The sequence below is a fragment of the Manacus candei genome, unplaced genomic scaffold (genome assembly GCF_025592945.1).
Source record: "Manacus candei isolate 608988 ecotype Guabito, Panama unplaced genomic scaffold, ASM2559294v1 h1tg000028l, whole genome shotgun sequence".
Lineage (NCBI taxonomy): Eukaryota > Metazoa > Chordata > Aves > Passeriformes > Pipridae > Manacus > Manacus candei.
Genome location: NW_026138076.1, coordinates 10,764,583 through 10,791,678, shown reverse-complemented (window position 1 = coordinate 10,791,678; position 27,096 = coordinate 10,764,583). Strand labels below are relative to the sequence as shown.

General features: G+C 43.1%; 1 protein-coding gene across 1 annotated transcript in view; it reads left to right on the top strand.

Annotated features, from left to right (window-relative positions):
* The first annotated feature begins 5,812 nt into the window (after window positions 1-5,812).
* Window positions 5,813-27,096, top strand: part of KDR (kinase insert domain receptor) — a 33,192-nt gene continuing 11,908 nt past the window's right edge. Inside the window, exons 1-22 of the mRNA XM_051790370.1 lie at window positions 5,813-6,004; window positions 7,209-7,299; window positions 7,804-8,000; window positions 9,150-9,274; window positions 9,582-9,750; window positions 10,980-11,119; window positions 11,304-11,472; window positions 12,890-13,001; window positions 13,094-13,257; window positions 14,072-14,228; window positions 15,311-15,431; window positions 16,026-16,134; window positions 16,878-17,222; window positions 18,030-18,176; window positions 18,332-18,463; window positions 20,112-20,218; window positions 20,647-20,782; window positions 21,044-21,148; window positions 22,359-22,472; window positions 23,525-23,613; window positions 25,307-25,463; window positions 26,931-27,031. Coding sequence (XP_051646330.1) covers window positions 5,953-6,004; window positions 7,209-7,299; window positions 7,804-8,000; window positions 9,150-9,274; window positions 9,582-9,750; window positions 10,980-11,119; window positions 11,304-11,472; window positions 12,890-13,001; window positions 13,094-13,257; window positions 14,072-14,228; window positions 15,311-15,431; window positions 16,026-16,134; window positions 16,878-17,222; window positions 18,030-18,176; window positions 18,332-18,463; window positions 20,112-20,218; window positions 20,647-20,782; window positions 21,044-21,148; window positions 22,359-22,472; window positions 23,525-23,613; window positions 25,307-25,463; window positions 26,931-27,031 — 3,039 coding nt within the window. The 5' untranslated portion in view covers window positions 5,813-5,952. The remainder of the gene's footprint in view (window positions 6,005-7,208; window positions 7,300-7,803; window positions 8,001-9,149; window positions 9,275-9,581; window positions 9,751-10,979; window positions 11,120-11,303; window positions 11,473-12,889; window positions 13,002-13,093; window positions 13,258-14,071; window positions 14,229-15,310; window positions 15,432-16,025; window positions 16,135-16,877; window positions 17,223-18,029; window positions 18,177-18,331; window positions 18,464-20,111; window positions 20,219-20,646; window positions 20,783-21,043; window positions 21,149-22,358; window positions 22,473-23,524; window positions 23,614-25,306; window positions 25,464-26,930; window positions 27,032-27,096) is intronic.

Here is a 27,096-nt window from a genome sequence, read left to right as displayed (position 1 = left end):
TAGCAGACACTGAGGCACCTCTATTGCAGAAACGTGTGACAAACAACAAACCCTTCATCTGGAGATTTTTCCTTATGTGATATTGGACACACAAACCCCCTGGGAGCTGTGTTGCATTGCTTCTACTCCTGACACAATGATGACTTGTAAGAATATGTTGGATATGCTGGCTCCCTGTAAGATACATTCATAATTTTTTTTTTATTTCATAACAAACTAGTAACATATACCTTTGGCAGTCTGTTTCCCAAGCATTTAGACTTCCACCACCACGTAAATTCAGCTGTGGGAGGCCTGGCTTCAGGTCTGGAGAAAGCCTTAGACACCACACTGTAGCAGATGGCAATTTCAGGTTTCCTGATGGTGCTGTTCCACATTGAACAAAATCCTTCAGAATTTGCAGTTGCAAGGTCCAGAATCCAGGTCATTCCCCAGGACTCTCTTTGTGAATAGTGTGATGCTTGTGCCTTTTTTCAGCTTTAATGAATATTAAGGGAATTTGCATAAAAACACATCCATCTGGACAAAGTGTCTAAGGATGCTGCTTTCCACTCCTGCAGCATGGAGGTGAGGGTACTCTTGTGAGGTGCAAGTAGCTTCATGGGAGGGGATGCAGTGAAAGCATGCTGCACCAGTGAAATGTAGAATAAAGGATTTTATCCTTCTCCAGAAGTTTTGTCAACCTGGGTTTGGAGACTTTTTTCACAGACTTTCAACTTTGAGCCCCATAAAAGAAAAAGAAAAAACAAGGGGGGAAAAGAAAAACAAATCGTAAAGCAAAGCAAAGCAAAACAAAAAAACAGGAAAAAAAAATGGGGCATGTGACTTACTTCTGTGCAAAACTATGTGGCCTCTCCCTGTCACCAGTTGCCCATCCATTAGCCTAACTGATCCAACGCCCAGACACTGAATTACCCTCTGCTTCCTGCTCAGAAAGTGATGCTTCAGAGCTGCTTCCTGCTGCAAGTGGCAGAGAAATTTCCAGAGACTTCAGCCACATAAACAACTAAAGCATTTGTCTCTTCTCCACAAAGCCCTTGCCCCACAAAGGTTTGGTGGGGAAAACCAGCTTGGAAGGGAAAAAAAGGAACAACTCCTTGAGTGGAGGGTGAGTAGGACCCTGTTGTCCTGGCATATCAGTTATGCAGTTTTAGGTCGTGATGGGGACAAGCAAACAAACAGTGAAAGATGTTGAATTTTTCAAAGGTGTGTCCCTAAAATTCCACATGCCTCCAACCATAATTACATGCCTAGGATTGGAGAGACATATTCAAGGCACATTAGGGTAGTCTGGAGCTTGACAGCAATGAACCTACTCCTCCAGTTTTGTTACCATCAGCATCCAGCCAAGCTACAATAAAGCTGCTTTTGGGATGTCCATGCACGCCAAATTCACACCTCCTGTTTATAGATGGGCATAGCCAAATACAAGGCACGTGTCCCTAGATTCCAGCAAAGGTCGCAACATTTTTGGCATATTCTTAAAATAGAGTCATTCAGATCTCGACCTTTAGGCAACTCTCTCTGAAAATGGGTGAGTTTGTGCCGCCTTCTTCCTACTTCCATTCCTCTTCTCACTTGAGATAGTTATTATTTGATTTCTAGCTGGAAGGTTAGATTTTGTCCTTTGTAGTATCACTTGCAAACCAGCATGTTTTCTGGGGTCTATACATGAAGTATGTGTTATGGTAAATTTATTTCTGATTTTGCATGTCATTTACGTGAAAAATGATGGCATGCAATGTTAAATGCATGCCATCTCATTTTCTTGAAGCAACATCTTGAATGTGCTTCCTTGTCTGCCTCAGCAAGGTTTATCAGTGTGCCGGTGATGTGTGCCTGAGGAAATCCACACTAAGGCCAAGGGTGCAGGCTGCTGCAATGGGGCGGTCTGCAATGTAGACAGAACTGAAGGCAGCATCCACCCTTGCCTTAGACGCTGAGGTGCTTGTAGTCCCAGCTATAGCACAGAGGTATGACCAGGAGCAGGTACAGCTCTGGGGTGCCACATTCCATATGTATTCTGCATGGCATGTTGACCACTTGCAAACTTATCAAGCTACATGAGCAAGAAAGCACATAATCAGTGTTCCCAGGGTCAGCCCTTATCTCCCCCCAGGTTTGAATAATTTGAATAATTAATTTCAGCAATTTATCAAACAAAAGGCGTCTTGGCCGCTGCTGTGGCTGCAGTTGCTCTGGCCTCTAGCTGGACTCCTCAGCTGCCTGGGAGGCCCTGATGGGGCCAGAGAGTCTTAGCCGTGAGAGGTCAGGGAGGAGAGGGGAGGGGGCTTGTCCGGTTTCTCTGCTGCTTCTCGGTGTCTTATTTTTAATGAGCTTTTGGTGACCAGAGGAGCAGATACACAAACAAAATCTCATTGGCCCTGTTTGGCCAAGGCTTCATGCTCCCTCCCATTGTACAGACCATTCCCAGGGACCCTTCATGGACACAGAGCTTCCCCTGCATGCAGGCTGCAGCAGAAAGAGGCTGCAGGGAAGGAGGAGGATAAGCCCAGGGACTGGGAACATACTTGTTTCAGAATGGAAGCTGCTTTCTGAGGGGGTCTGGGAGATGCTGTGTGAACAGGGAGTCAATCTGACAAAACATGGAGTGATGCATAGGGTCTGATTTCATTCTGTCTGTTGGCTACTAGCTCTCCTGCAAGTCTCCATGTCCAGTCTCATGCCAGGCTGAGATCTGCTCAGTGTGGCAGGAGGACTGAACTTTTGTGGAGCTCCTTCTATTTTTTCACTGGCGCTGTCTGGCCAAGGCAGGAACACTTTACTGAAGTACACCAGATTTTAAAAGTCTTGACGGGTTTTCCTGTTACTCAAGGCAGGTGAGGATGCTGAGACAGAGGCTAGGGTAGATTTAGAAGCCATTGCATACTGTTTTCAGATTTAAACTGTCTCTGGGGAGGGAGGAAATCCCATCCTGTACTAACTGAATTACATTAATATGATTAGCTTCTCTCATTAGCTCCCCATGGTTCAGCACTAATAGTCTCTGGTGCAAAATGGGCTATACTAGATATTCTACAAGTCTAAAGGATAACAAAAATGCCCGGGTGGAGATCACAGCCTAAAAGGCTGGATAAGAAAGCTGTCATCCCTTGAATCACTGGAGTTTTGGTTTTGTAACCAGACATCTGTATCCTGTAGCTATCACAGTAGCCGTAAATTAACATGAATCTTTCACTTGGATTTTAGGTAACTGTCTTTCTTCTGTGCTCAGGTTGATTTTTCTCTCAGAGGTTTCCCACAGCATCTTCCAGTGACAATCCACTTGAGAAAGACTCATCGAAGTTCAAAATAGGAAAATCAGTGTAGCAAAGTACATATGACATCGTACATCCTGTGTTGGTGTAGTCACCTCACATCTTTTCTAGCTCTCACTTACCCAGACACCTACCATTTTCCATGATTCTTGGTTCTAGTTTTTATTTGATCTTATGAGAGGATTAGTCTCACCAACACCACGTATGTAAGTAATTTGAATCAGATGAAAAACCCTACATCTGTTGAATGACACTCCAGAGTAAAGTTATTCTTGTGCTTAAATGTTTACAGGTTCAGGGCCCCACTCAAGTATCTGGAGTGTAAAGAAGTTTTTTTTCTTATTGGCCATGTCCCTGGTACTACAGTGAAGCAGCAGTTCCTGCAGCATTATTCTAGTTAATAAGATTTACTGACAGCCAGGCAAAGCACTGGAGCATTGTGTCCCACTTAGGAAACATGGTGTAAATTCTGAAATCTCACCGGGATCACTCAGTGAGTTAAAAACACTTTGTGCTTCTGAAATATGCAGTTCCCTGTGGATGCCCAACAGTTACAACATCAAAACTCCTTGCTACCTGCTGCTCAGTTCGGTGTGTGCACTGACCAGCCAAGAGGTTTGTGTGTTTGAGCGGTCAGCCTCCCTCCTTTAATTCCCTTCCTCAGGACACTGCAGGGCAGAAGGAGGCAGGGTACATGGCAAGTGCCAAAGGGCCTGGGGAAGTCTAGCATTCATCTATCTTGGCTTAGATACGCTTAGGGCAAACAGTGGGTATTTGCTCCCATAACGCTCAGGCACCAAAATAATTTTCAACAATGAAACCAGCCACCTCCCTTCAAAACACTCACTTAATAGCAATTAATGTGCATGAAAACAGCCCAAGTGGTATTGCAGCAAGTTCTAGCAGCACATCATCTGGCTAAATTTCAGAAGACACTTGTTAAAACCAATATAGTGACATATTTTCTACAGTTGCATTTTGGAAACTCACATAGGAATGCAGAAGACACTAAAGTGAGCTACCAGTGATTTTACTGTGTTCTATAGATCCTTAATAATTTCATGTAAATTGTTTTCAACTTACCCCTATAATTTCATTTTCTTTATTCACTAGCTCAACTGCATTTGAGGCAAACGGTTCTTGCAGGTCATCCATCCCCTATCAAATTTTTTTCTCTTTGTAGTCAAACCCAACGAAACCAGCATCATCACAAATAGTTACCAAAACTGGCTTTTTTAGCAGTAGGTACCCTTGGTTCTCACTAGGTATTTGTAATTAGCACAGAAACCCGATGTGCAGCCTAGTCTCAGCAAAGGTCAGTTGTTGAACTCATTGCCAGAGTTCCCAAAATCACTTAGAAATACCAATGACCTGACTTGTAGTACAGTGGATGTGGGGATATTAATGAAGGCTGCCAATATTCTGGTTTAGGAACTCATAAGAATAACAAGTGCACATTTTATTTGCATAGTGTTGACTTGCCTCTTGAATCACGAGTCTTCTTTGACTTTCCATGGATTTTATTGGATCCCTGGGAAAAACTTGGCTTCTCCCACTCCCTATATCTTTCTGTGAGCAACAAGGGTGTAATTTCAAAGGAAATTACACTCAACCACCAGTACGGTAAAACAGCTGGAATTGCATTGCATGCAAAATAAAATCACTGCTTCATTAACTTAGTCATCTGGGGACAAGCTCCTATGCAGATTTCCAGGGAAAGAGGAAAAGGTAGCATATAAAAATACATATATGTATACGTGTACATAGTTATGTATGCAGCTGTGTGTTTCTATTTACCTGATTGTCTACCTTTTTAGCTATGCATCTCTCTTTGCAGATGTATTTATTTCTCCCAGAGGCTTTACAGTTATGTGTATGGATAATGAATTAATAACCATGTGTTTATTTTTCCTGAAGGACAATCCCACAAACTTCTCTGTAACAGTCACTGGTTAGTAATTTTGATAAAAAGGTATGGTTCCAGTTGGGGGGGCTCATTTTAGTAAAACAAAGCCAACATTTGGTATGAGATGGGAATGGATACTGACATGGGGAGCATCCCACAGAAAGCAGGATGTGCTGGGGGGTGGGAAGGGTGACTTTTGCAGGCAGTTGTTGGATCCCATCAACTGAGATGTGGCCAGTTAGGGTGATGGGTACATGCTACATGATTAGAAGACTCCCATTTTGCGGACTCAGCACTGACACCGTCTGACAAACCCGGTGGGTTGAAGTCGCTGCCAGCAGGAAGATGACCGTGTCCCACCGACAGTGCCCCATGGGGCTGGCACTGGGGATCTTTTCTATTGAGGGGATTTTAACAAACTCCAAAAACGCACGACGAAGCACCAGGCGACCCTGAATTTCAGTGCTGAGGCTCTCCTGCCGCCGAACAGGGAGGAGGGAAAGCTCCCGGGGCCCCTCCGAACCAGGGCATCCCCGGCGGGATGCGCCGTGAGGACCGAGGGGGCGGGGCCACGGTGGGGTGGGCGGGGCCTCTTCCCGGGCCCCGCCCCGGGCACAAGAGGGGCGGTGCCGCTCCCCGGGGTCCCGCATCCCCCGAGCCGTGCGGGGCGAGCGGAGCGGAGTAGTTTGGCTCGGCTCGGCTCGGCTCGGCTCGGCTGCCGTCGGGCAGAGGGTTCGCTTTGCGCCTCGCAGCCCCGGCGGCCGCGGGATGGAGCTCGGTGCGGCGCGGCTGCTGGCGGTCCTGCTGTGCCTGGCTCCCGGTAAGCCCTCGGGGAGCCCCGCGGTCCCGTGTGTCGGGCAGCCGCTGGGGTCCGGCAGCCCCACGGGACCCCGAGGAGTGGGATCGGGGAGACGAGCGGGTGCCGAGAGCGGCGTGGGTGCGGGTTTCCCATGGGGTTGTCAGGGCTGGTTGAGCGGATGAGGCAGTGCGAGCCCCGGGTGGGACGGGACGTCCCTGGCTGCGGGCTTGCCGACCTCTCCTGTACTGTCCTCTTGGTCTCTCCTGTCCGGCCGGCTGGTACTGGCTCGCCGGAGAGGACTGCCTGCCATGGCATAGTGTCCTACTCGCTTGGCTTCAGCATCACTTGTTTCCGAGAGCGAAATGTCCCTGAAGCCAAACGCGGGAAACCCGTCATCAGCGAAGAACCTGCTCGGAGTTCAAGTGATTAAAGCACGGGGAAATGCTAGCGAAGTAGGCAGGTCGCGGTCTGGCCGCGCGTTCTCTGCCCGTTGTAGCCGATCGAGCTGTCCCAGTTGGGGCTGCCGGCTTGCCCTGGTGATGGGAGCAGCCAGGGCGGACTGAAAGGCTCTCCTTGTGGGACTCCCAGATGTTCCAGAGGCTGGGCTGGTGCCTCAGTGCAAGCACTACCACCCAGATCACAGCTCTCACAAGCGCCAGTGCCTCTGGGTGTGTGCGATGCAAGCCCTTGTGCTGATAGTCTGGTAGTAATAGATTTTTGCCTAACTGCTTAGGAGGAAAGAAATAACTTTAGAAGATCATGGGATCTCGAATTTGTGACAAACTTTAAAATAGTTTCTTCACATAATTCATTGATCAACAGTCTCAAAGGACTAAAGTATATTCAATTTATTATAAGAAAAGTTGGTAATCCCCAGGGGAGTGAGATCATCAGATGAAGGTTCACTTAGTTTCAATGTCCCACATCCTCCTGTTAGACCTTGAAGTTGGCAATGCAAGAAAACAGGAACTCCACCCTGGCTGGCTGAATTGTAGTGCTCTCCAGCTAACTCCTGACCATCTGCCTTTGCTTCCTGTTATGACAGAGTTTTTGAACTTTTTGGGATGTGTGAAAAGTCGTTATTTACCCTTCACTGCTAAGTAGCTGATGTGAAAGTGTCCACTTAAAACATGCAGCATATTCCTAGATATAATACTTTTCTGATTGAGTACCATTTACTTTGTTTATTGGGTTTATTTAATGGGTTTCATACATGTTTTTGCAGGTTTATTTATTTCTCTGGATCAGCCAACCCTTAACATCCAAAAAGATGTCCTCACAATAACCGCAAATGACACACTAAATATTACTTGCAGGTAAGGACAAATCTATTTAACATGATTTTGATGATTGGTAATTTATGTAGAGAGTTTTTGTGCAGGATCACAGATGATGTGATCTCTTCCCTGTCATTACTCCTGTTTCTCCCCATTCCTTTTGTGCCCCTGCCTCACTTTTCCCTGACAGGCTTTAGAAATTGTCTGAGGGTTGCAGCAAGAGAGAGCTGGGGAGTGCAGGGGAGCTGGGAGGAGGAAGCATCAGCTGGGTCCTTGTGGAGCCCGCTGGTGAGCCATGCTCTCGATGCTCTCTTTTGGATGCTTTGTCAATTAGATTCATCAGAATGCAAATTTTCAGAAGCTTCCTTATAGCTATTAACAATAGGTCGAGTATGTGAATGTATTCTACGTGGCTTGATGCTCTGCGTGATGGGGTGAAGTCTGTTCCTCTCCATAGCGACTAGTGGGGCTGGAGTTCACCACCCAGACATCAGTACTGGCACTTATCACATACGTATGCTCCTCTAACATTTGCTTTCCCAGCGGTCAGAGACCACTGGAGTGGTCCTGGCCAAACAACCAGAGCAGTGCTGAGAAGCGTATCTCTGTGACAGACTGCAGTGATGGCCCCTACTGCAAGACACTTACTCTTCTCAAAGTCATTGGCAATGACACAGGGGACTACAGATGCCTTTACAGGGACAATCAGGCAGCTACAACCATTTATGTTTATGTTCAAGGTAAGTGCTTACACAGCTCTCAGGTGTCTCTTTCCCTAGCTTCAAGAGAAAAAGTGGATATCAAGTGTCTCAAAACAGTTTTGATGCTAGAATTTATTAATCCTAGAATTTTTGATTCTGTGAAACTTTTTCCTTGTTTTCATGTTGAGTAATTAAATGTCAATATGCTAGTTGCCCTCAACACAAAAGCCTTTGTACCTATAATTTTGAACTGACCTGCCATATGCAGTACATGGTCTGCTATTCTCCCTCACCCAGAATTTAGCATACATATCTCCACTGAGCTCTGAGCCTGTCCTCATGAATGCAGAGCTATTACTGACCTGAGCAGGAGTTTCAAATGAGAGAGGATTACAGAGATTCTACATTTGTTAAAACTGGCAGATCCAATCCCATTTCAGTTTGTACTGATACCATTAAAAAGCCTCAAAAACCCACCCAAACCTCAAAACATAAACTTCCATACATTTGCTGACTGTGGTGGTAAAATCTATTTAGGCTGTAAGAGCTCAGTTTTCAAACTCAGTTTTGTTGGCAGCAACGCAGCTGAGTGTCACAGACACTGAAAAGCCTCCAGTTATACTGGAGTCAGCTTCAGTACATGCATTCACTGAGGCATCTGCCTTTTTTGCACTGATGGCTTCACCCTCATTTCCATATGTGTCCTGTTTTCTTTTTATTGTTAACTTAAAATTACCATTTTGAGAAATGAGAGGTTATTATGTACATGAGTTGCCTTGTTTTATATCATGAAGGTAATTTTTTTTTGTCTGACTTTGAAAAGGATGCTGCCATCAGGGGAGCCAATGTAACATGTCACTACTTTTAACTGATATTTCCTGTAATACTTATGCAAGGAAAGTCATGCTAGGGTAAATCAGTTTTTTGTTGGCAAAAGGACTGCAGTGGCAGGAAGCCATTTTCCAAAGTGTGCACTGCTGCTGATAACCATTTTGAGAATAACGATATTCTAAATCTGGGGGGTGGGGTATCTATCAAATATGTACTCCTCATTTAGTCTCATTACTTCAGTGTTTCATCACATAAACTGATTTGAGAAAAAATGCACAAGGAAAGAACAAAACTGGAAAAGTTTCCTCCATAATCATGTGACAAATAAATCCATTTATCAATTGAATATTCTTCTAGATTACAGATCACCATTTGTGACTTCAGTTAGTGATCAGCTTGGCATTGTGTACATCACTAAGAATAAAACTGTGGTAGTGCCGTGCCTTGGAACTGTATCAAATCTCAATGTATCTCTACATGCGGTAAGGAAAAAGCTTGTTATTTTTTCAAAAGTTAGTTGAAATCACTGTGGCATAAATACATTGCTTGAAGTATAAATACATTTCATAAAAACTTCTTTCCATCCTTGGGAATTTTACAGCCTGTGGTTACAAGATGAGTGCTGTAGCTGTACTTGTCTATGGCCCTGTGCTCTCAAAGTGCGTACCGATTACCTGAGCTAGGATGTTAAAAGGGGGACCCCGCCGTTATGGAAAATATTGCAGGTGAAAATTCAAGGTTGTTTGATTTGTGAAATCTGACTATGTATTTTATCAACATTTCAAACAGAAATATCCAGAAAAGATATTTGTTCCTGATGGTAAATCCATTTCGTGGAATAATAAAAAAGGCTTCACTATACCCAGTCACTTAATCAACTACGCAGGCATGGTCTTCTGTGAAGCTAAAATAGATGATGAAAGCTACCAGTCTGTGATATACATAGTCGCAGTTGTAGGTAAGCCAAAGTTTTTATTTCTCTGTAGTCAATGTTCTTTTTCTTACTACAGCATACTGAACCAATTACATCCACTTGGACACTAGATTATTCAATACTGACAATGCAGCTAATGCAAAATGGATGTTGAGATATATATTACTTTTCTTTTAAATGCAATGTATTGTGTTCTTTCTGGTTGATTGTTGGGAAAAGTGCTTCTATTTTTAGTATTTTACATAGATGTCAGGGATTTTAATGGTTTGGGTGTTTTTTTTTTTTCTGACAATGCAAGCCTGTTTCCTAAAATCAGTTATCCAGGATGTAACTCATAGTTGAAGGGAGCTGGAGGCAAGCATCCATCAGCAGCAGATGGAAAGAAATTGCTCTGAGGGAGTACCAAGGGAAGGGGGGATCTGAAGGTCGCACTAAGGGCTAGGCTGTCTTGTCTCCTTAAAGACCTGTGTCCCAACTCTCACAGGGGTTTGTGCTCTCCTGGTATATTTTGTCAGTTGCTCATCAAAACCTAGAAATAACACAATGATTCTGTGGAGGCTTAAACCTGAGCTGAAACTCAACAGCTATTTCTCTATTAGCTGAGGACACAGTGACCATTTCAAGTGTCCAAATGGCACCAAGGCAGTCTTGCCTGCCTTGTCAGGAAGGCATGGCAGCCCACCCCTCTTTACTCTGTGCGGCAGGTGCTTACTTCTCTAACAAATTCACAAGTCCCCACTCTAACCTGGACCAAATTCAGAATATCTGTACAATTTCTGCATTTAGAATATTCTGTTTTGAAATATTTTAAATATTTTATTGTACAAAGTAAATTTTAGATAATTTTGTGAATGCCCAACTGTTATTTTATATAAAGTTCCTGCTTACTGCGGGGGATGGGTATATATCTCCTTTAGTTTTAGGTCTTACAAGGATAAGAAGAATGTGTCTAAAGCAGAGGAACTGTGTGTGTCACAGTTCCCCGCCTGCTCCCAGCACTGGTGGGGCTCTGGCCAAGTGTATACATCCTGTTGTGTTGCTGTCCGACGGGCTCTCAGCTGAGAAATGCTCAGGGTGGGCGCATCCCTTTTCTTCAGGCTCTTTTTTACACCCATCATCATGATGCACTGGGGCATTGAGGGGCTTTTTTGTAGCTGGGGTTTCAGTGGGAGTTTTGATGAATTTGGTGCTGAGTACCATAAAGAACCCTCTTCTTACCCCCATGTTTTTTGTGTGCCTTTTTCTGCCTCTAGGATACCGAATTTATGACCTGACGATGAACCCCCACTCCCAAGTAGAGCTGGCAGTGGGAGAAAAACTTGTTCTCAATTGTACTGTAAGGACAGAGCTGAATGTAGGAATTGATTTTAAATGGGACTACCCTTCCATCAAGGTAAAGTCATAATAACTTAGAGGTGCCCACATCACAACGAAATTTGATTTAGACATAATGTCACTTCCCCTTTAAAATGTTGACAAAGCAGATGATAATACACAAAGAAATTGCTGGTGTATACAAGGTGGCAGAAGGAATAACAATGACATTTCCAAACACCTCTGTCTTTTATCTATTACAGGAAAAACGTGCCACTATTAGGGATGTAAAAACCACTGCAGGAGAAATAAAGAAGTTTGTAAGCACCCTTACCATTGACAGTGTCTCCTTAGGCGACAAAGGTCGATACACTTGCGCAGCATCCAGTGGTCGTATGAACATGAAAAACAGCAGTGACTTCATTATCCATGGTATGACATCTTCAGTTTTGTTTGTTGTTTCAGATTCAGGATTAATTACTGGGATGCAGAAGGCATTTGGGTGATGAATCTAATGACCGAAATGAACCAAACTACAGCTACAGTATTTTATCTTGCAACTGCTATGGGATTATTTTTATACCACAAGCTTAGCTAATAAGGTTTTAAAGGATGCTGTATGTTACTGAAAGTAACATAGAATCCCATTGAAAAGTGGGCAGTAAAATAAACTGATGTAAGACTCTGATCTTCTTCAGTGTTGACCTTCTTAAGTTCCTGTAAAGCTGAATTTGTGTAGGTGGCTTTGCATAAGGGCTGCCTGTTCTCACTGTTGGTGACCTTAAACTAGATTTTGGTGGCTCTGCAAGACAAGAGTCTGGGTCAGCATGAATGAAGCTAGGAAAATAAAACTTACAGCTTTTACATTATGAATAGATGAATCAAATGGAGTTTTGGTCATACGGAAATGATGCAAAGGAAACAACTTTGGCTAAGTGCATAGATAAGTACGAGGCCACATCCTACAGCCTTTTCTCAAGCCCCTGTTGGGCACGGCACCAGCAGCTCCATAGGCTTTCTTCTAGAAAAAAAAATTGCCAGCAAGAGAATGGCTCATATTTAATCACTGAGTCGGACAAAGAGGTTTATATTTTGGAGGAGACTTGTTTTCTGGAGGTTCTGATTCCGGGGCCAGAATATTAATGGCCCTTTTAAAAAAAAAATAAAAAACTTCCAAAATTATTATAGGCACAGTGGTTCAAGATATACTGAATTTTCTCCTGAGTTCTTTGTTTCTCTTCAGGAGCCAGAATGAGATTGTGTGCTATACTGAGTGTAGCAGATACTAAGTCTGTACCATCCTAAATCATAGTCAAAAGGGTAATTGAGTCGAAAGGCTAATCACTGTCTTAGTCTGAATGGAATTTCACAGAATTATGCCAAGTAATGTAAATAATTTCAAAATTGTCTGTGACTGCTGTGGTTCAAATACATACTTGAAAAGAGGCTGAAAGTATTTAACTTTATCACACTGTAGTTTTGAATACTCTGATTTCCTGGGATGAGTATAGTAAGAGAGTTTTATGATATATCTGTATATGTGTATACAGGTCTGACACTAGGTCTGACAGCTGACATAGCTGAGAGCTGAGTCTTGTCTCTGCTTTCCAGAGCTTCTTGATGGGGGAACTGGTCTGTTCCTCTGTGTGAAGGAAAGGACTAGGTTTTCACAGTGGCATCTTTTCAGAGCCCAGTTTGGAGCCAACTGTGCTTTACCAGTGACGTCTTGTCACTAGCTTCTATTTGTCATCTCCTGTTAAGTGCTAACCCAAATGGAAAGCACTTACACTTCTGTCCATGTGGAAAGACCATCTAGTTTAATTCTTTTTTATTTTTTTTTTGTCTCCAGAAAGTCCTTTTATTCATCTGGAGAGAATGGAGAATGTGATTGAGACAAGGCTAGGTGACACAGTCAAAATTCCTGTAAAGTTTAAAGGATATCCTTCACCAGAGGCTAAATGGTAAGAACTGGCATATAATGTGTTTGAGAAACTGAGCTATTCTTAGTTAAAGTAAGTCTTTAAATATTCAAAGCACTCTGTATTTTCTTCAGGTATAAAAATGGAAAAGCCATCAATGCAAATCATACAGTTAAACTTGGATACACGTTAGTGATCACTGCAGCAACTGAAAGGGATGCTGGGAATTACACAGTCGTCCTTACAAACCCTGTTAACAAGATGCAGAAAAGACACACGTTTGCCCTGCTAGTGAATGGTAAGTGGAATACAAAAGAGGCAACTCTCTTTCACGTGTGGATGTGGTATACTACCATCCCTAGGCTTAAATTCATCCCATAGCTGTGAAGATTTAAGTGCCAAAGAACAGCACTTGAACCTCGGCCCTGGGAGGGCAGAGGTGGCCCATCTCTCCCGGCTCGAGGATGTGCCAGGCAAGGGGCTGCAGATTCCTGGTATTGGTGTTGGGATGATACTTTGTATGTTTTGTTTTGGTTTGAGTTTTTTTTTCCTGTATATTATTCTTTGCCTCTGTGTCCTGCTCTTTTCCTGCCCTTCTTGCTGGTTGTGCTGGTGGAGTCCTCCTCCACCCTGCTCCATCCTGGCCCAGTCCTGCCTCACCCATCCTTCCTGCCTCACACAGGCTATCGCTCCTCTTCTATCCTGCCCTGTACAACCTTCCTCCTCCTCCTCTACCTCCTCCTTTCTGCTCCCCAGGAAGCAGCCTATGCTTTGAAGACAGCAGGTCTTGAAAAAGGCAGTGAGGCTACATGCAGTGGGATCAGACCTGGGGAATAATATACATTTAATGGTTGAGCATGGTGATGAGAGTCCAGGGACTGCATTTTTAACCATGGGGTAATGAAGGGAGATTTTATAAGAGATCCTAAGTATTGCATGTTGAGGTCCTGATCCTCAGTGTTGGGCAGGTTTACTGCTTCCCAATATGTCCTTGGAGATGCTCTGTGTTGCACTTGGATGTGGGTCATAGTGTGAATTATTCACCATGGGTCTAATGCATGCATATTGGGGAGTAATTAGCAGGAGGTGTAACCTGCTGCTCTGTCCTCCAGTCCCCCCCCAGATTGGTGAGAACGCGCTGATGGCCTCTGTTGACTCCTACAAGTACGGCTCGACGCAGGCGCTCACCTGCACTGTCTACGCTGTCCCACCGCCCACCACCATCCTCTGGCACTGGCAGCTGGAGGAGGAGTGCACATTCAGCCCCCAGTGAGTGCTAAGCCCTTGCTATCTTCTGCAGACTATGTAGGTCTTGAGGGATGGTTGGGTTGGGTTGGGGTTTTTTTGGGTGCCTCCTTTATCCAGGCTTGTCACTCAGAGCAAACCCAATGGCCAATGAAGAAAAGATTGTTGTACTTAATCTGCAGATTGTTGCAGGCAGGCTCTGCCAAGGTCATAATTGTTGGCAGAGGCAAGGGCCACCCGCAGCGAGGATAGGGCAGTGCCTGCAATGTTGCTGTCATGCTCTCTTGAAGGGCATCTCGACTTCCATGGGGTTTCAAATCCAGCTGTTTGTGTGCCCTCCCCTCAGATATTCCCGTGAGCTGCAGGCCCAAAACTCTATCCCAAACAGAGGAAATTTGCTGTTTATGCTAATTACAGGTCCTTGTGGTGGTTTTTTTCTTACACTCAAGTGCTGAGTGTGATGGTGCTCTTTATCTGTGTGAAAGTGTATCTCAGAGGAAGTGCACTGATTGATGTTGTGGAATGATAGAGAGAGTGCCTGACTGAGATTCACGCAGCTTCTCTTATCTGGGCCTGCCATAAGCCCAGATTTCCTTTAAAAAAAAAAAAAAAGCCCAGGAAAAAAAAAAAGCATTCTTCTTTCCTGTTGTTGTTTTCAAAATGATTCCACTAGTTTCTTCCTTTGGTGCCTGGTTGCTTCCTACACAATGGCTACCGTCCTCAAGAAATTCTTGTAGGGAGTTCAGCGATTTCTATGTCTCTCTGTCTTCCTTTGAACTAAATCAATTTGAGTCATCCATTTATGAATGGAGGTTTGTTCCCAGAATAGCTGCTTTCCTCCAAGCATCATGATTAAGCTGACACAGGCAGATTAATTAGGAAATTCACCTTTAGGCTTGGGGGCTCCTTATTTTAAAAAGAATGAAGGTCTGAGAATATAGGGTGCAATTTAATAGAAATGTTTTGAGAAACATTCCCAGATGCAGGGTATGGCCAGTGATGCATCTGACTTACAAAAATCTGCATATTATAAGGAGCACACAAAATCACTCTCTTGAAGGGCAAACATTTGTCTTATCTAATGCATATGCCTACTTGTATTTCAGGAAAGGTCGCTCAGGAGCCAATCCATATGCATGCAAGAAATGGAAAGTGATCTCAGAGAGAAAGGGTGGGAATCAGATTGAAATTAAGCACCGAGTTGTTACTATTGCTGGGAAAACAAAGGTTAGCATGTTTTATTTTCTGTTGGTTGGGGATGATTAACCCTGTTCAGCAGTCCACGTGTCTGGAAATATATCACTAGAGACTCTTTTCACCTATTGTTAAACTTGGAGATCTACTCTCAGCTAGTCCTGCAAGCTCCTACTGAAGCCAAGAGGCAGAGATACACTCTTTCAAATCCTTTGGACACTGACCTGAAGTGAGTCTCCATTGCAGAACATAACTTACTTAGATTTCAGTGCTTACCTTTTAGTGATCTGAAGTTAGATGAGTTAATCTTGCCAATTAACTTTAATAGAGAGAAGCTAAGAGACTGAAGAGCAGAAAAAGTTGAGTGCAGCATCTGTTAACACAGATACCAAAGTCTGTCTTCTGGCAGGCTGCTTTTTCATGTTTTCTTTTGCCTGATTGTTACACACTTAAGGACAAAACTGTGAACTTCAGGAGGGGATTGTGCTCCTACCATGTCTTGGATTTGTGCTTTGGAAGGATTTTTGGTTGTGCAGATACCTGCAGAGCCCTTTGCTGAGCTGTTGAGGTAATCAGGCATACTTGAGCATGGATATAGTATGAAATTGCTTGATTGTTCTTTTTCAGACTGTGAGCACCCTCATGATTCAAGCAGCAAATGTATCTGCTTTGTACAGATGTATGGCTACGAACAGGGCTGGGTCAAGTGAGAGAGTGATCTCCTTCCATGTGACCAGTAAGTGTACCCTGTTGAGGACAGCCATGTTAAATTAATGTCCATCTATTTTACTAATGAAAGGCACTTCAGTGCTGTTTTTTCTTGTCCTTTATAAAAGCCCTTAGTTCTGTAGGATTTTAGGTTTTCCTGATGTTTTCTTTAGGCAGCCTTTAAAGTCACTGCTTAATTTGAGCCAAGTGGTTAGTTCTACTGGCATCAGTGGAGTGGCGGTCCTGTGAAAATGATGCAAGATGGGCACTGTATTCCCAAGAGTGATTACTGCTGGGCTTTTGCAGTCACTTAAAAGAGCTACAGAGAAATCACGGTAGTGTCACAAAATGAGGAAAGACTGTAAGAGCTAAGACTAAAATTTCCAAAACCAGTGGCAAAGAGCTTCTGTCCTTAAAAATCAGTCCCCATATTTACATGCCAAAATTTATTTTAACCCAAATCTAAAAGTGAACCATAAGATAGTGCTAAGAATTGTCTTTGCTTGCTATAAGTTTCTATGGGAAGAGTAACTTTATTCATTACACAGGCCTTCCTTTGATCTATTTGAAATGTATTACTTTTAATGAGATTGTACTCCTTAGATAATTGATTAGTTGACTGATTGATTGATTTTTTCAGTGTTTCTTTTCCTCATTTACAACTAGATAGCATGACAAAAAGGATATATTTCCAAAATTACTTTTTCAAGTTAATGTTAGCCACAAAATGTACAACCAAATAAGAATTTCTTTTACTTTTTTAACTTTCAGGGGGTCTTGAAATTAGTCTCCAGCCCCGGAGTCAACTCACAGAGAAGGATAACCTGTCCTTGCAATGCACAGCAGATAAATTCACCTTTGAGAAGTTGTCATGGTACAAACTCAGCACTCACGTTTCACAGACTCCCTTTGGAGGGCTACCCATGCCTGTTTGCAAAAACCTCAATGCTCTCCAGAGGTTGAATGAGACAGTTTCAAATACCAATGGTGAAAATGTCACCTTAGAGCTCATCCTTCGTAACATCTCCCTCCAAGATGGAGGGGACTACGTTTGCATTGCTCAGGACAAAAAGGCTAAAACACAGCACTGCCTGGTGAAGCACCTCACTGTTCAAGGTAGGGATCTCTTACTGTGAACCAAAATGAGTGGCTGTGTATGAAAATAACTGCAGTAGTGTTAGTTTTTGGTATCTTCAGGCTTTGCATGTGTTTGCTTTATGGTGCACTCAGTTTGTTAAATAGATTTAGACTGTCATTGTAACATGGACCTCTGGGGCTTGTCCAGGCAGCAGGGACTATTTCATGAGTACCAGTGAGGAAACACTGACTGAACCACTGTGCTGTGCACAGTGAGTTTGGTTTCTGCGCAAACAATGGCATGTGTTTAGCTCAATAACTCCTCAGCTTTACTTTTCAAAATACATTTTAGTCTGTAGCTCTACATGCATGTGTGCATTCATATCATTAATGCTACTGCTTTGTGTCACTGACTCTTGAGTCTGAAACAGTGTCTATAGTTTAAAACTGCCATGAAGTGATACTGGTATTCAGGCGCAAGCAATGCGAGATGATAATCAATCAGCTTTCACACAAATAGTGATGACTTTGCTTTGGGACCTAAATGTCTTGGTTGATTATGCGTGTTCATGGCCTGTCCTGAATGGACATTTAATGGATCAACAGTATCAGACCTCTTGTAATGGCCCTGGAAATAGAAATGTGAAGGAAGCAATTTCTCAACTATTCCTTCTTCCTTCAGCAATCTAAGCAGTTGCAAACCCATTAGAGCAAATTTCAACAAATTTCAAACACTGTTGAAATTTTCTTGGCTATTATGTTTTTTTCATGTCATGTGGAAGTTTAACTATGATCTGGATATTTTCCTTAATGGTCTGTAATTTTACTGTATTTGTAAACCAACAGAACCCATGGCACCCACGCTCGTAGGAAATCTGGAAAATCAAACAACAAACATTGGTGAAACTATAGAAGTGTCATGCACAGCGAATGGCATTCCTCCTCCAATTATCATGTGGTTTAAAAATAATGAGACCCTTGTGGAAGATTCAGGTGAGGATTGCTCCTTTGCTATTATCATTTAAAGGCTTTCTTTCATGGGACTCACTGCTGATTTTCACCATGGAAAGTTTAATTTTGAATTTTTAACAAAAACTGCCATAAAAATGGCATAAAAAGAACTAAGAATCATGATTTTTTTTTCCCAGGTATTGTTTTGAAAGATGGAAACAAAACACTAACCATACGTCGAGTGAGGAAAGAAGATGGAGGGCTATATACCTGCCTTGCATGCAACATCCTTGGATGCAGTAAAGCAGTGACTTTTTTCTCAGTGGAAGGTTAGTGTTAGCTTCTTTCTAGACTGTGCATGAAATCTTTAGAATCAGTAAAAGGAAAATCTACTGGCTATCCTGATGGGAGATCTGAAAATACACAATTAAATTTGTGAAGAGTCCTGACCATTCCTATCGAGCTCAAATTGGGTGCTGTCGTAGCTGTCATAAACCCAGCTGTTGAGGTTGGTGCTTTTTTTCTACACCATATTATTTAGTGCTTTTCAACAAAAGCTGAATCCATCCGACTTGTGGTTGCAAAGAAAACTCTGTCAATCTGTATTACATGCAAACCTGTACAACAGAGTTTACTTAAACCTGCAGATATACTGGGACATCTCTGTTGTCTTGGTAACATAATTGTCATACTGTTTTTTAACACAGTATGTTGTACTTTTCCAAACTATATAATTGCTCTCACAGCATCTAAGAAAAACTGTGAAGACTTTGTGCAGTCTATTGTGGTTGTTATCCCATTTCAGTGATAGAAACAGGTAGTGCTTTTGATTTAGGGGGTTCCAGCCTTAGTCCACCAGGTTCCGAAAGCAGCATTTGCGAGACCCGTGTCTTACCTGGTCCAGTCCTATTGTGGCACAACACAGTGCAATTTACAATGATATGCAATAATTCTTAGCAAGAGGTTAGTCTGCAGTCTGAGTAGCTGGAACCACAGTGGGCTTTCCACTAAGAGGTGCAATGAGAAGCCTCAAATGAAAAACTCCTTGCCCTTGATATTAGTACATTTGCATAACTTAGTCACTGAACCCTTCACAAACCTCTGTCATATAAGTCAGGGTGATTGATCTATTCTGTTAAGGTAATTAAAGCAGTATCCTGTTATTCTTGTAGGTGCCTTTAGGATACTAAGATGTTAGAAAAATGTTTAGATGGGGTGGAAAATATCTACAGCTGACGTGGTAAATATGGCTGAGGTGCATCTGTAAAAGTCAGAAATCTGTGTAGGACATACCGTTTCACTCCAAGAAATTTATAGTGCTGCTCATTGAGGTTGTGCAATGAAGTGTGCTACTGTGTAGAAAAATCTGTATGGTGCAAAGGATGAAGTACAGGAGCATGATATGGCAAACGAGCTGACGGAGAGAGCTGCCTCTTTGCACTAATAGATGTTCAAGTGGTGTCTGCTGGCAACTATTTTACTGGAAAAGAGACATTGTAAATAAGACCTTATTATCATGTGTTCTTGTAGAACCACATTTTTTCATGCCCCAGCTGAATCATGTCAAGAGACAAGGGAGAGATTGTTCTCTGGGTCATTCTCACAGCACTTTATTTACTATATGATGGGGGTGCTTTTTGGTTTCTGGAGAAAGAGTAATTAATTTTGGGTATTTTAAAACAATTATTTCTTTTCAAAATGTGAGATTTTACTTTTTTATAATTGCCAAGGGTCCAGACACTGTCCTTGAAACAAAGTTGATGCTGAGAAATTGGGCGATGTGCAAAACAGCATGAAACTGTAATATTCCAACATAACCCGCCAAGCTTTTTATTTTGTTTTGCTTTCGTTTCCTTGCTCCATGTTGCACTTTTAAAACGAACCTTCTGAACAAGGACCTCCATTCTTTACTTTAATGAATGAACAAAACAAATATGCTTCCAACTATCACTCAAATATTCATTTATTTCTTCCCAGGCGCTGAAGAGAAAACAAATCTGGAGCTCATTATCCTCGTTGGCACTGCAGTGATTGCCATGTTCTTCTGGTTGCTTCTTGTAATCATCCTCCGAACCGTTAAGCGGGTAATGAAAAAATTCTCATACTGTCCTATCAGCACTGGTCTTGCATGACAAATGAGAGCTGACTTGAGGCCTTTTGTGTTGCTTCTTTCCATTGTTCTAAAATCAACAGACACATTTTTTCACTCCATGCCATAACATTCTTGCCTGGAACCCAGGGCACAGAAATTTGTTTTTAATTGAACAGGCCCTTGCAAGAGAAAAAATGTTTCATTTGATTTTGTTTATTAAAAAAAAAAAAAAGAAAAAAGAAAAAGAAAAGAAAAGTGCAAGTAATTAACAGTGATCACACTCATGATGACATGGCATAGGGAAATGGTAGCCTGGCATTTCTGGGAACTAATGAAACACTACAAAGTGATTAAATGGCACTTTGCCTGTACATTGCCAGCAAAAAAATCTGTGCAACTGCAACTAATACCATTTTCCAGGCCAACGGAGGGGACATGAAGACTGGCTACTTGTCAATCATCATGGATCCTGATGAAGTCCCTATAGACGAGCACTGCGAACGGCTCCCATATGATGCCAGCAAGTGGGAGTTTCCCAGAGACCGGCTGAAGCTAGGTGTGTCTTCACTGCATGAACCATTTAGTGATACTGCAGCCAGCCCTACGCTGGGGGCTGTTTCAGGTGCTGGCTTGCCATGGGGCTGCCCTGCTGCAGGATCCCCGGGTGAACTCTGTGTACACATAGAATATGATGCATCCTTTCTACATTATAAGATCTCTGTTAATTTCTGATACATGAACTCAGTTTGGAGTTGCTTTTTATTCTACATCTTTTGCCCGCTGTGCCAAGCAAATGTGTTTGTGTTCTCACTTCAAGGTAAACCTCTTGGGCGTGGAGCTTTTGGCCAGGTCATAGAAGCAGATGCATTTGGGATTGACAAAACTGCTACCTGCAAAACAGTGGCCGTCAAAATGCTTAAAGGTAAAAATAATGACTAAAACTTTACCTTGAATACACAATATAGGGATAATTGTCAACACTATAACCAGTAGATAAAAAAAATCCAAATGTTCGCACCAGTGGTTATACAAGTTTAGCTTAACAGTTGTTATCATGAAGCAATGATTAGGGGAAGTACATGCCTTTTCCTCATAAATAACTGGAGCACTGTGACTGTGGTTTCATAGCCATTGCTTTATAGTTCTACTCAGGTTCAGAAGACAAAGTTGCACCTGCAATCAATTTTGTGTCCATTTTTGCCTTATGCGTCTTGGTAGGGAGCTTTCTGCAAGTCTCAAGACAATGGCTTAGGCACGCTCCAAAATGAGCTGTAGTTTGGAATAGCTTTCTCTTCACTTTAAATCATATTATACTGCCTCACATTTGCCATAGAAATGTTGAAATGTGCGGTTTCCACACACATTATTCCTAAAAAAGACATAACTGGGACAGCAAAATGGGTCTGCCAGCACCTGGGGGCTGTATTCCACCCTGTGGTGTACTGGAAGAAGGATGAAAAAGACGGGATTTCTGATGGTGTGGTGTGAGCAGTCAGAAGCGCAGGCAAGAGCTGTTGCAGACTCATTGCAATGGGATGAACAAGCCGTACTGTCAGTAAAAACTGGAAAGCCTTGTCCCTCCAGCTTCTCAGTGCTCAGGCAACCAGCAGAGAGCTGCCTCCTCTGCCCCTCTCTGCCCACTGCTTCAGCTCTTTCCTCTTCCCCTTCTATATCTGGGTGATGAGAACACCAGCCATATCTCCAGGCTTTTGGTGAGGCTGCAGGCATGTTTGGCCCTGGCTCTATCTCCCCCAGCCTGTGGACCCACTGGACCCTTAGCATAGACCCCAGCAACGACTATGGGACAATGTTTCTGTGAGGGTCAAACAGCAGAGTACAAACTGCTCAAAAGATCTGTAGGAAAAAAGGTGTTTGCTACCCTGAATTGTTTGTGTTTCTGTTCTCATGTACTGCCCTCTGCAAGCTTTGGGAAACGTTTAAAAGCAGAGCAAACTCAACCCTGTCAGGCACGTGCCTAGTTTTCATCAGTGTCCTGCAGCATAGCTGGCCCTGGCTACCAGCCAATAAGGCTTCTCACTAGATGGGCCAGATAAAGAAGAGAAGAGAATGGGGAGGAGGGCAGAACCTTCCTGTCTGTGCTGCTCCTGATCTGTGTTGTTTTACCTCTGCAGAAGGGGCAACCCATAGTGAGCACAGAGCACTTATGTCAGAGCTGAAGATACTCATTCATATTGGCCATCATCTCAACGTTGTCAATTTACTTGGAGCCTGCACAAAGCCAGGAGGTGAGTGACTTCTCAGTGGGTGAGAAGGTGTTAAAGAAAACCCTATTTCTGCCATTTCTCCTACATATAAAATTGAGTTTCAAAATCAAGGGTGGAAGAAGTAGTCCTTTTAAAAAAAATCTGATAAGGGTGAGCAGGTCTAGAGGTGGAATAAGGGCTCAGAAGCCCTGAGTTCAACATGCAGTTCCTTAGTTTTTCTATCACTTTGCTTTTCTGTGCTTCAGATCCATCTTTACATTGGACACCCCACATGTAACAGACTTTGGAGCTGAGTCTAATAACACATTTAACAAGTTGCTCTTACTCTTGTCACCAGGTACACTGTTACTGCAAGTTGTGACTTCCCCTCTCTGGATGGACTGTTGGTGTCTCTGTGTGTGTGTGTAGGAGGGGAGGTTGCATTTTGGAGTCCAGCTCTGTGTGGATGAACCTATTTAACTTTATAATCCAGGACAGATGTTTTGTTTAGCAAATCCAGCACTACAGACTAATTTGGAATAGATTCAGTGTACAGTAACTAAGTAATAATTTTTCAGGGAAGCTGACTCGTTGGCTTATTGTGGGATCAGAATTTAATTTGTAAAGTTCCATGACAGAAGTCAGTTGTTGAGGGAAACATAGTCCATAAAGATTTTTTCCTTGTTTATTCCATAATAAAATAGAGATGTCCAGCATGTGGAACCTAGGATGGAATTTTATCATTGTAGCATATGTCTATATGAGGTAAATCTGAGCATGAAATACCACATTTATACTGTACAGTAAGGCATATATGTCTGAAACCAAGATTCCTGTTTTAAATTTTTAGTTCTTTCACATACGAAATTAAGCCTATGATTTTCAAAAGTGTCTGCTTTGTTTTCCTTCCTTATAGAGCAGAAAAATGAATAATTTCCCTGCTTCAATTAGATTTTTTTTATTGTTGCTGGTATTTTTAAAAATCTCTAGGTAGCAGAATGCTTTTTGAAACGTATGTACTTCTAGTCACAAATTATGCTGTGAAATAAGGTGGGATGTAAATGGTGTTTCTAAGGAATTGCTTTGTTGTACAGGCCCACTCATGGTGATTGTGGAATATTGCAAGTTTGGAAATCTGTCGGCTTACCTACGGAGCAAGAGGAGTGAATTTGTCCCATACAAGGTAAGGAGTCAAGGTTAAAAAAACCAGTAAAGTGTTTGATTTGGTGGGGTTTTTCCATGCACAATGTTTCTTTTTCTAGTGCAGACTAAAGTGGCAGTCCTTGGGGATGCTGAATGTCTTAGTACTTCTCATGGGAATGAGAGATGGCAAAGACATCACAGGTCATCCAGTCTTTCCCCTGGCCCCTGCAATGCAGCGGTTTTGTTATTGTTAGCTTAAAATGTGCAAAGGAACTGGGCTTCCACTATTTCCCTTGGCAGATTATTTTACACTTGGCCATATCTTTCAGGAAGTTTTTTCTGATTATCAGCCTGAATTTTTTCCTTTCTTAGTTAAGCTCCAGACCACCTTAAATAATTGCACTCTGTTTAGTGTATATATCCATCAGATATCCATAGGTATCTGCTATCACGTGATTATCCTTTCCACTGTCTCCTTATCTCATTGTTGAACCAGGCTATATGTTTCTTTGGTATTATTAATAGTTTGGTATAATTGATGTATCTCATGAGTTTACATTCAGCTTTTTACCTCCCAAGTCCTTTGCAAAAGGGAGCTCCATCACTGCACCCCCTCTTTGCACCTTGGTTTGAAAGAAGGGGAAGGATGGAGACTGGCATTTTCAAACTCATTTCTGGGCACCTCTAAGAGGGGTCTGATTTCCAGAGAGGGTTGAGAGGATCCGTCCTCCCCAAGGGTGAGATTGCTGGATGAAGAACATGACTGCATGAACCCAATGCTGAGCATCACACTCAGGACCCTCCCCTTTTCCACATACAACCAAGAGGGAGGTCCCTGGGCTGTGCTCTGACACACTGGTAGACCTGAGTCTCCCTGCAGCTGCTGTGTTTAAATCAGAGCTTCTTCCTTCTGCTTGTTGGTTCCCCAGAGGGTTATTTTTCTTGATCCTTGGAGACAGTGTTTACTATTTTATGTTGGCAAAAGCAACTTTCTGCATCTTCTTGTGAGGTAAAAAGATAAACGAATATCTGAGAGGCCTTGAAGGAAGAGACGGGGTTTCACAAGGGTGCTGACCCTTGCTTACACAAGCAGTGGGAATGGGAATTGGCAATGTTAAAAACCAGCCCTGCCAGGGAAAAAAAAGTACCAAAACAAAGCAGGAGAAAATGGATATGTGGTGGAGGAAGCCTGTGGAGTTGGATTTCTCCCTGGAGGCATTCAGTGGCTTAGGGGAAGAAGGAAATAACTCAGATTGCGATGGCTGCTAGGGTTTTGGCCAAGGTACAGGTTTAGTAGAAGGGCCTTTGCAGCAGTGGGAAGTAGAGCTGTAGCAGTACGGAGAGGCTGGATCATATGAGAGGGGCTCTGGAGCATTCATCCATGAGTGCTTCACAAGGCTGAGAAGGCCAGGTCCTCAGTGTGCATTTATTCCCTGGCATGTGGAGATGTTGCTGGAGTTTGTCTGGGAGAATGGAAAAGGAGGAGGTGAAAGTTGAGCTGCGGGGTGGCAGAAGGTGCTCCAGCTGGTGAACCGGTGTGGCCACGGGTTGGGTTTTGCTGGTACTGTCACTGCACCAGCTGGGTGCCCCAACCAGAGCTGGCTTGGAGCAGAGCAGCTGATCACACCAGCACTGGGTTTCCCTCCCTACCTTCAGTGGCAACCTCGGCACAGACCAAGCTTCTGGCACACTTTCAGCTTTTGATTTTTCTCACCCTCCCCTCATATTTCTAGACCAAATGTGCCAGGTTTCGGCAGGGGAAAGAGAACTACGTTGGTGATGTCTCTGCAGACCTGAAGCGACGGTTGGACAGCATCACGAGCAGCCAGAGCTCAGCAAGCTCTGGCTTTGTGGAGGAGCGGTCCCTGAGTGACGTGGAAGAGGAGGATGGTAGGATATGTCTTCTCCTGGTGTTGGAACAGGTGGCATTGGTGGGGCTGATGAGGGACATTTGGGACTGTGTGATTTCTGAAGCTCCCTCAAAGCTGTGTGTATGATATTATTTGGATGACCAAAGTTCCTGAACTTTCAGTTCAGCATCCCAAACCTCTCAGCCCAATCCCGGATAATGTTCCATCTGAAAAGGGTGCATTGTTAATGCACTGCCTTTTGGAGATATGTCTATTTAATGTCCCAGTGTCTTCAGGGAAAATTGCAGAGCACAAACTCTGAAGGCAGTGCAGAAAGGGACACACCAGAATGCTAGCTGAATTTCCTCAGTGTTTACGCAGAAGTTAAATGCTGTGAAATGCTATCTGCTTCACTGCTTATTAGCAGAGAGGTTGCTTTGCCTTCCCTGGGCACAGGTGGTCTGTCTGGAACAGGAAACCAGAATTATTCACTCATTCAAAGTCTCCCTGGGATATACATACCCTCTGCAGTGGTTTCACTGATGCATTTGCCATGTCCTTCTTTAGCAGAGGCAGCACAAAGTGCTCAGTGCTGCCATCTCAGAGACAGCACTAATTTCATCTAGAGGAGGGATCAGACTAGTCAGGAGAAAGAAAGGCTGTAGCTCTACTGACTGTACCTCAACTACTACTAAATATCATTTAATGCAAATTAAAACATCAGTATGTGAATGGGGAGGATGATCTTGTAGTTTCAATGTGATCTAATAGGTAATGTCAGGCACGCACTTTATGCATTTCCACACCATTTTAGTCCTTTTTAGTACTCTCTGGTGTAAACATTGACCCTCTAAGATGGGATATTGTGAGAAGTATGTAGACCTGAAGCAGCCCTTAGGAGTGTAGCCACCCGTGTTCTGGTTCTTGGTAGATTTCTACTTAAAATCAAGAGCTGAGCAAAGTCACAGAGTTGTTTATTTCAGCAGGAACTAAATGCCTAGATATATTTAGATATTTGAGTACATTATTCCTCCAGGTCACTAGAGGATGACGTTAGGGTTCCTCTACCCTAAATTAGCTGGGGCTTTTGCCAAATTCAAGTCTTTCTCCCCGTGGCATTTTCTTTCCCTTTAACAACTAAGAAAACCCTCTCATTCATTTCCAAATTCATCTGTTGAAACCACAGCAAGCTTTACTGTCCTAGGAACTTGTGAGCTGAGTTTTGGTTGTTTCTCTTTTGGGATTATTTTGCAAATCTTTCCACTGGTGGGAACTCTGAAAATGAGCAAGGAGGCCTAGGGTATAACCCATCATCTCAAAATTCATTTTACACAAGACTAGTTTGGTGAAAAATGGGTTTCGTGTTAACTATACAGCCAAAAAAAGGGCTCGGTTTGCTCTTCTGGTTCGATGTGGTGTAAGGTTAAGATGAACTTTTACCTAACAAGCAGTTATAGGTGAAATCAGTGACAAAGGGCATGTTTGACTGTCATCTGATTCTTTGCAGCCGGTCCTGAAGACCTTTGCAAGAACCCCTTGACCATGGAGGACCTCATCTGTTATAGCTTCCAAGTGGCGAGGGGAATGGAGTTCTTGGCTTCACGCAAAGTAAGGAACTTCTCAGGAAGGGTGGCGTGTTATTTGTTTGACTGTAGGAAGTAGTGCTGTGGGTC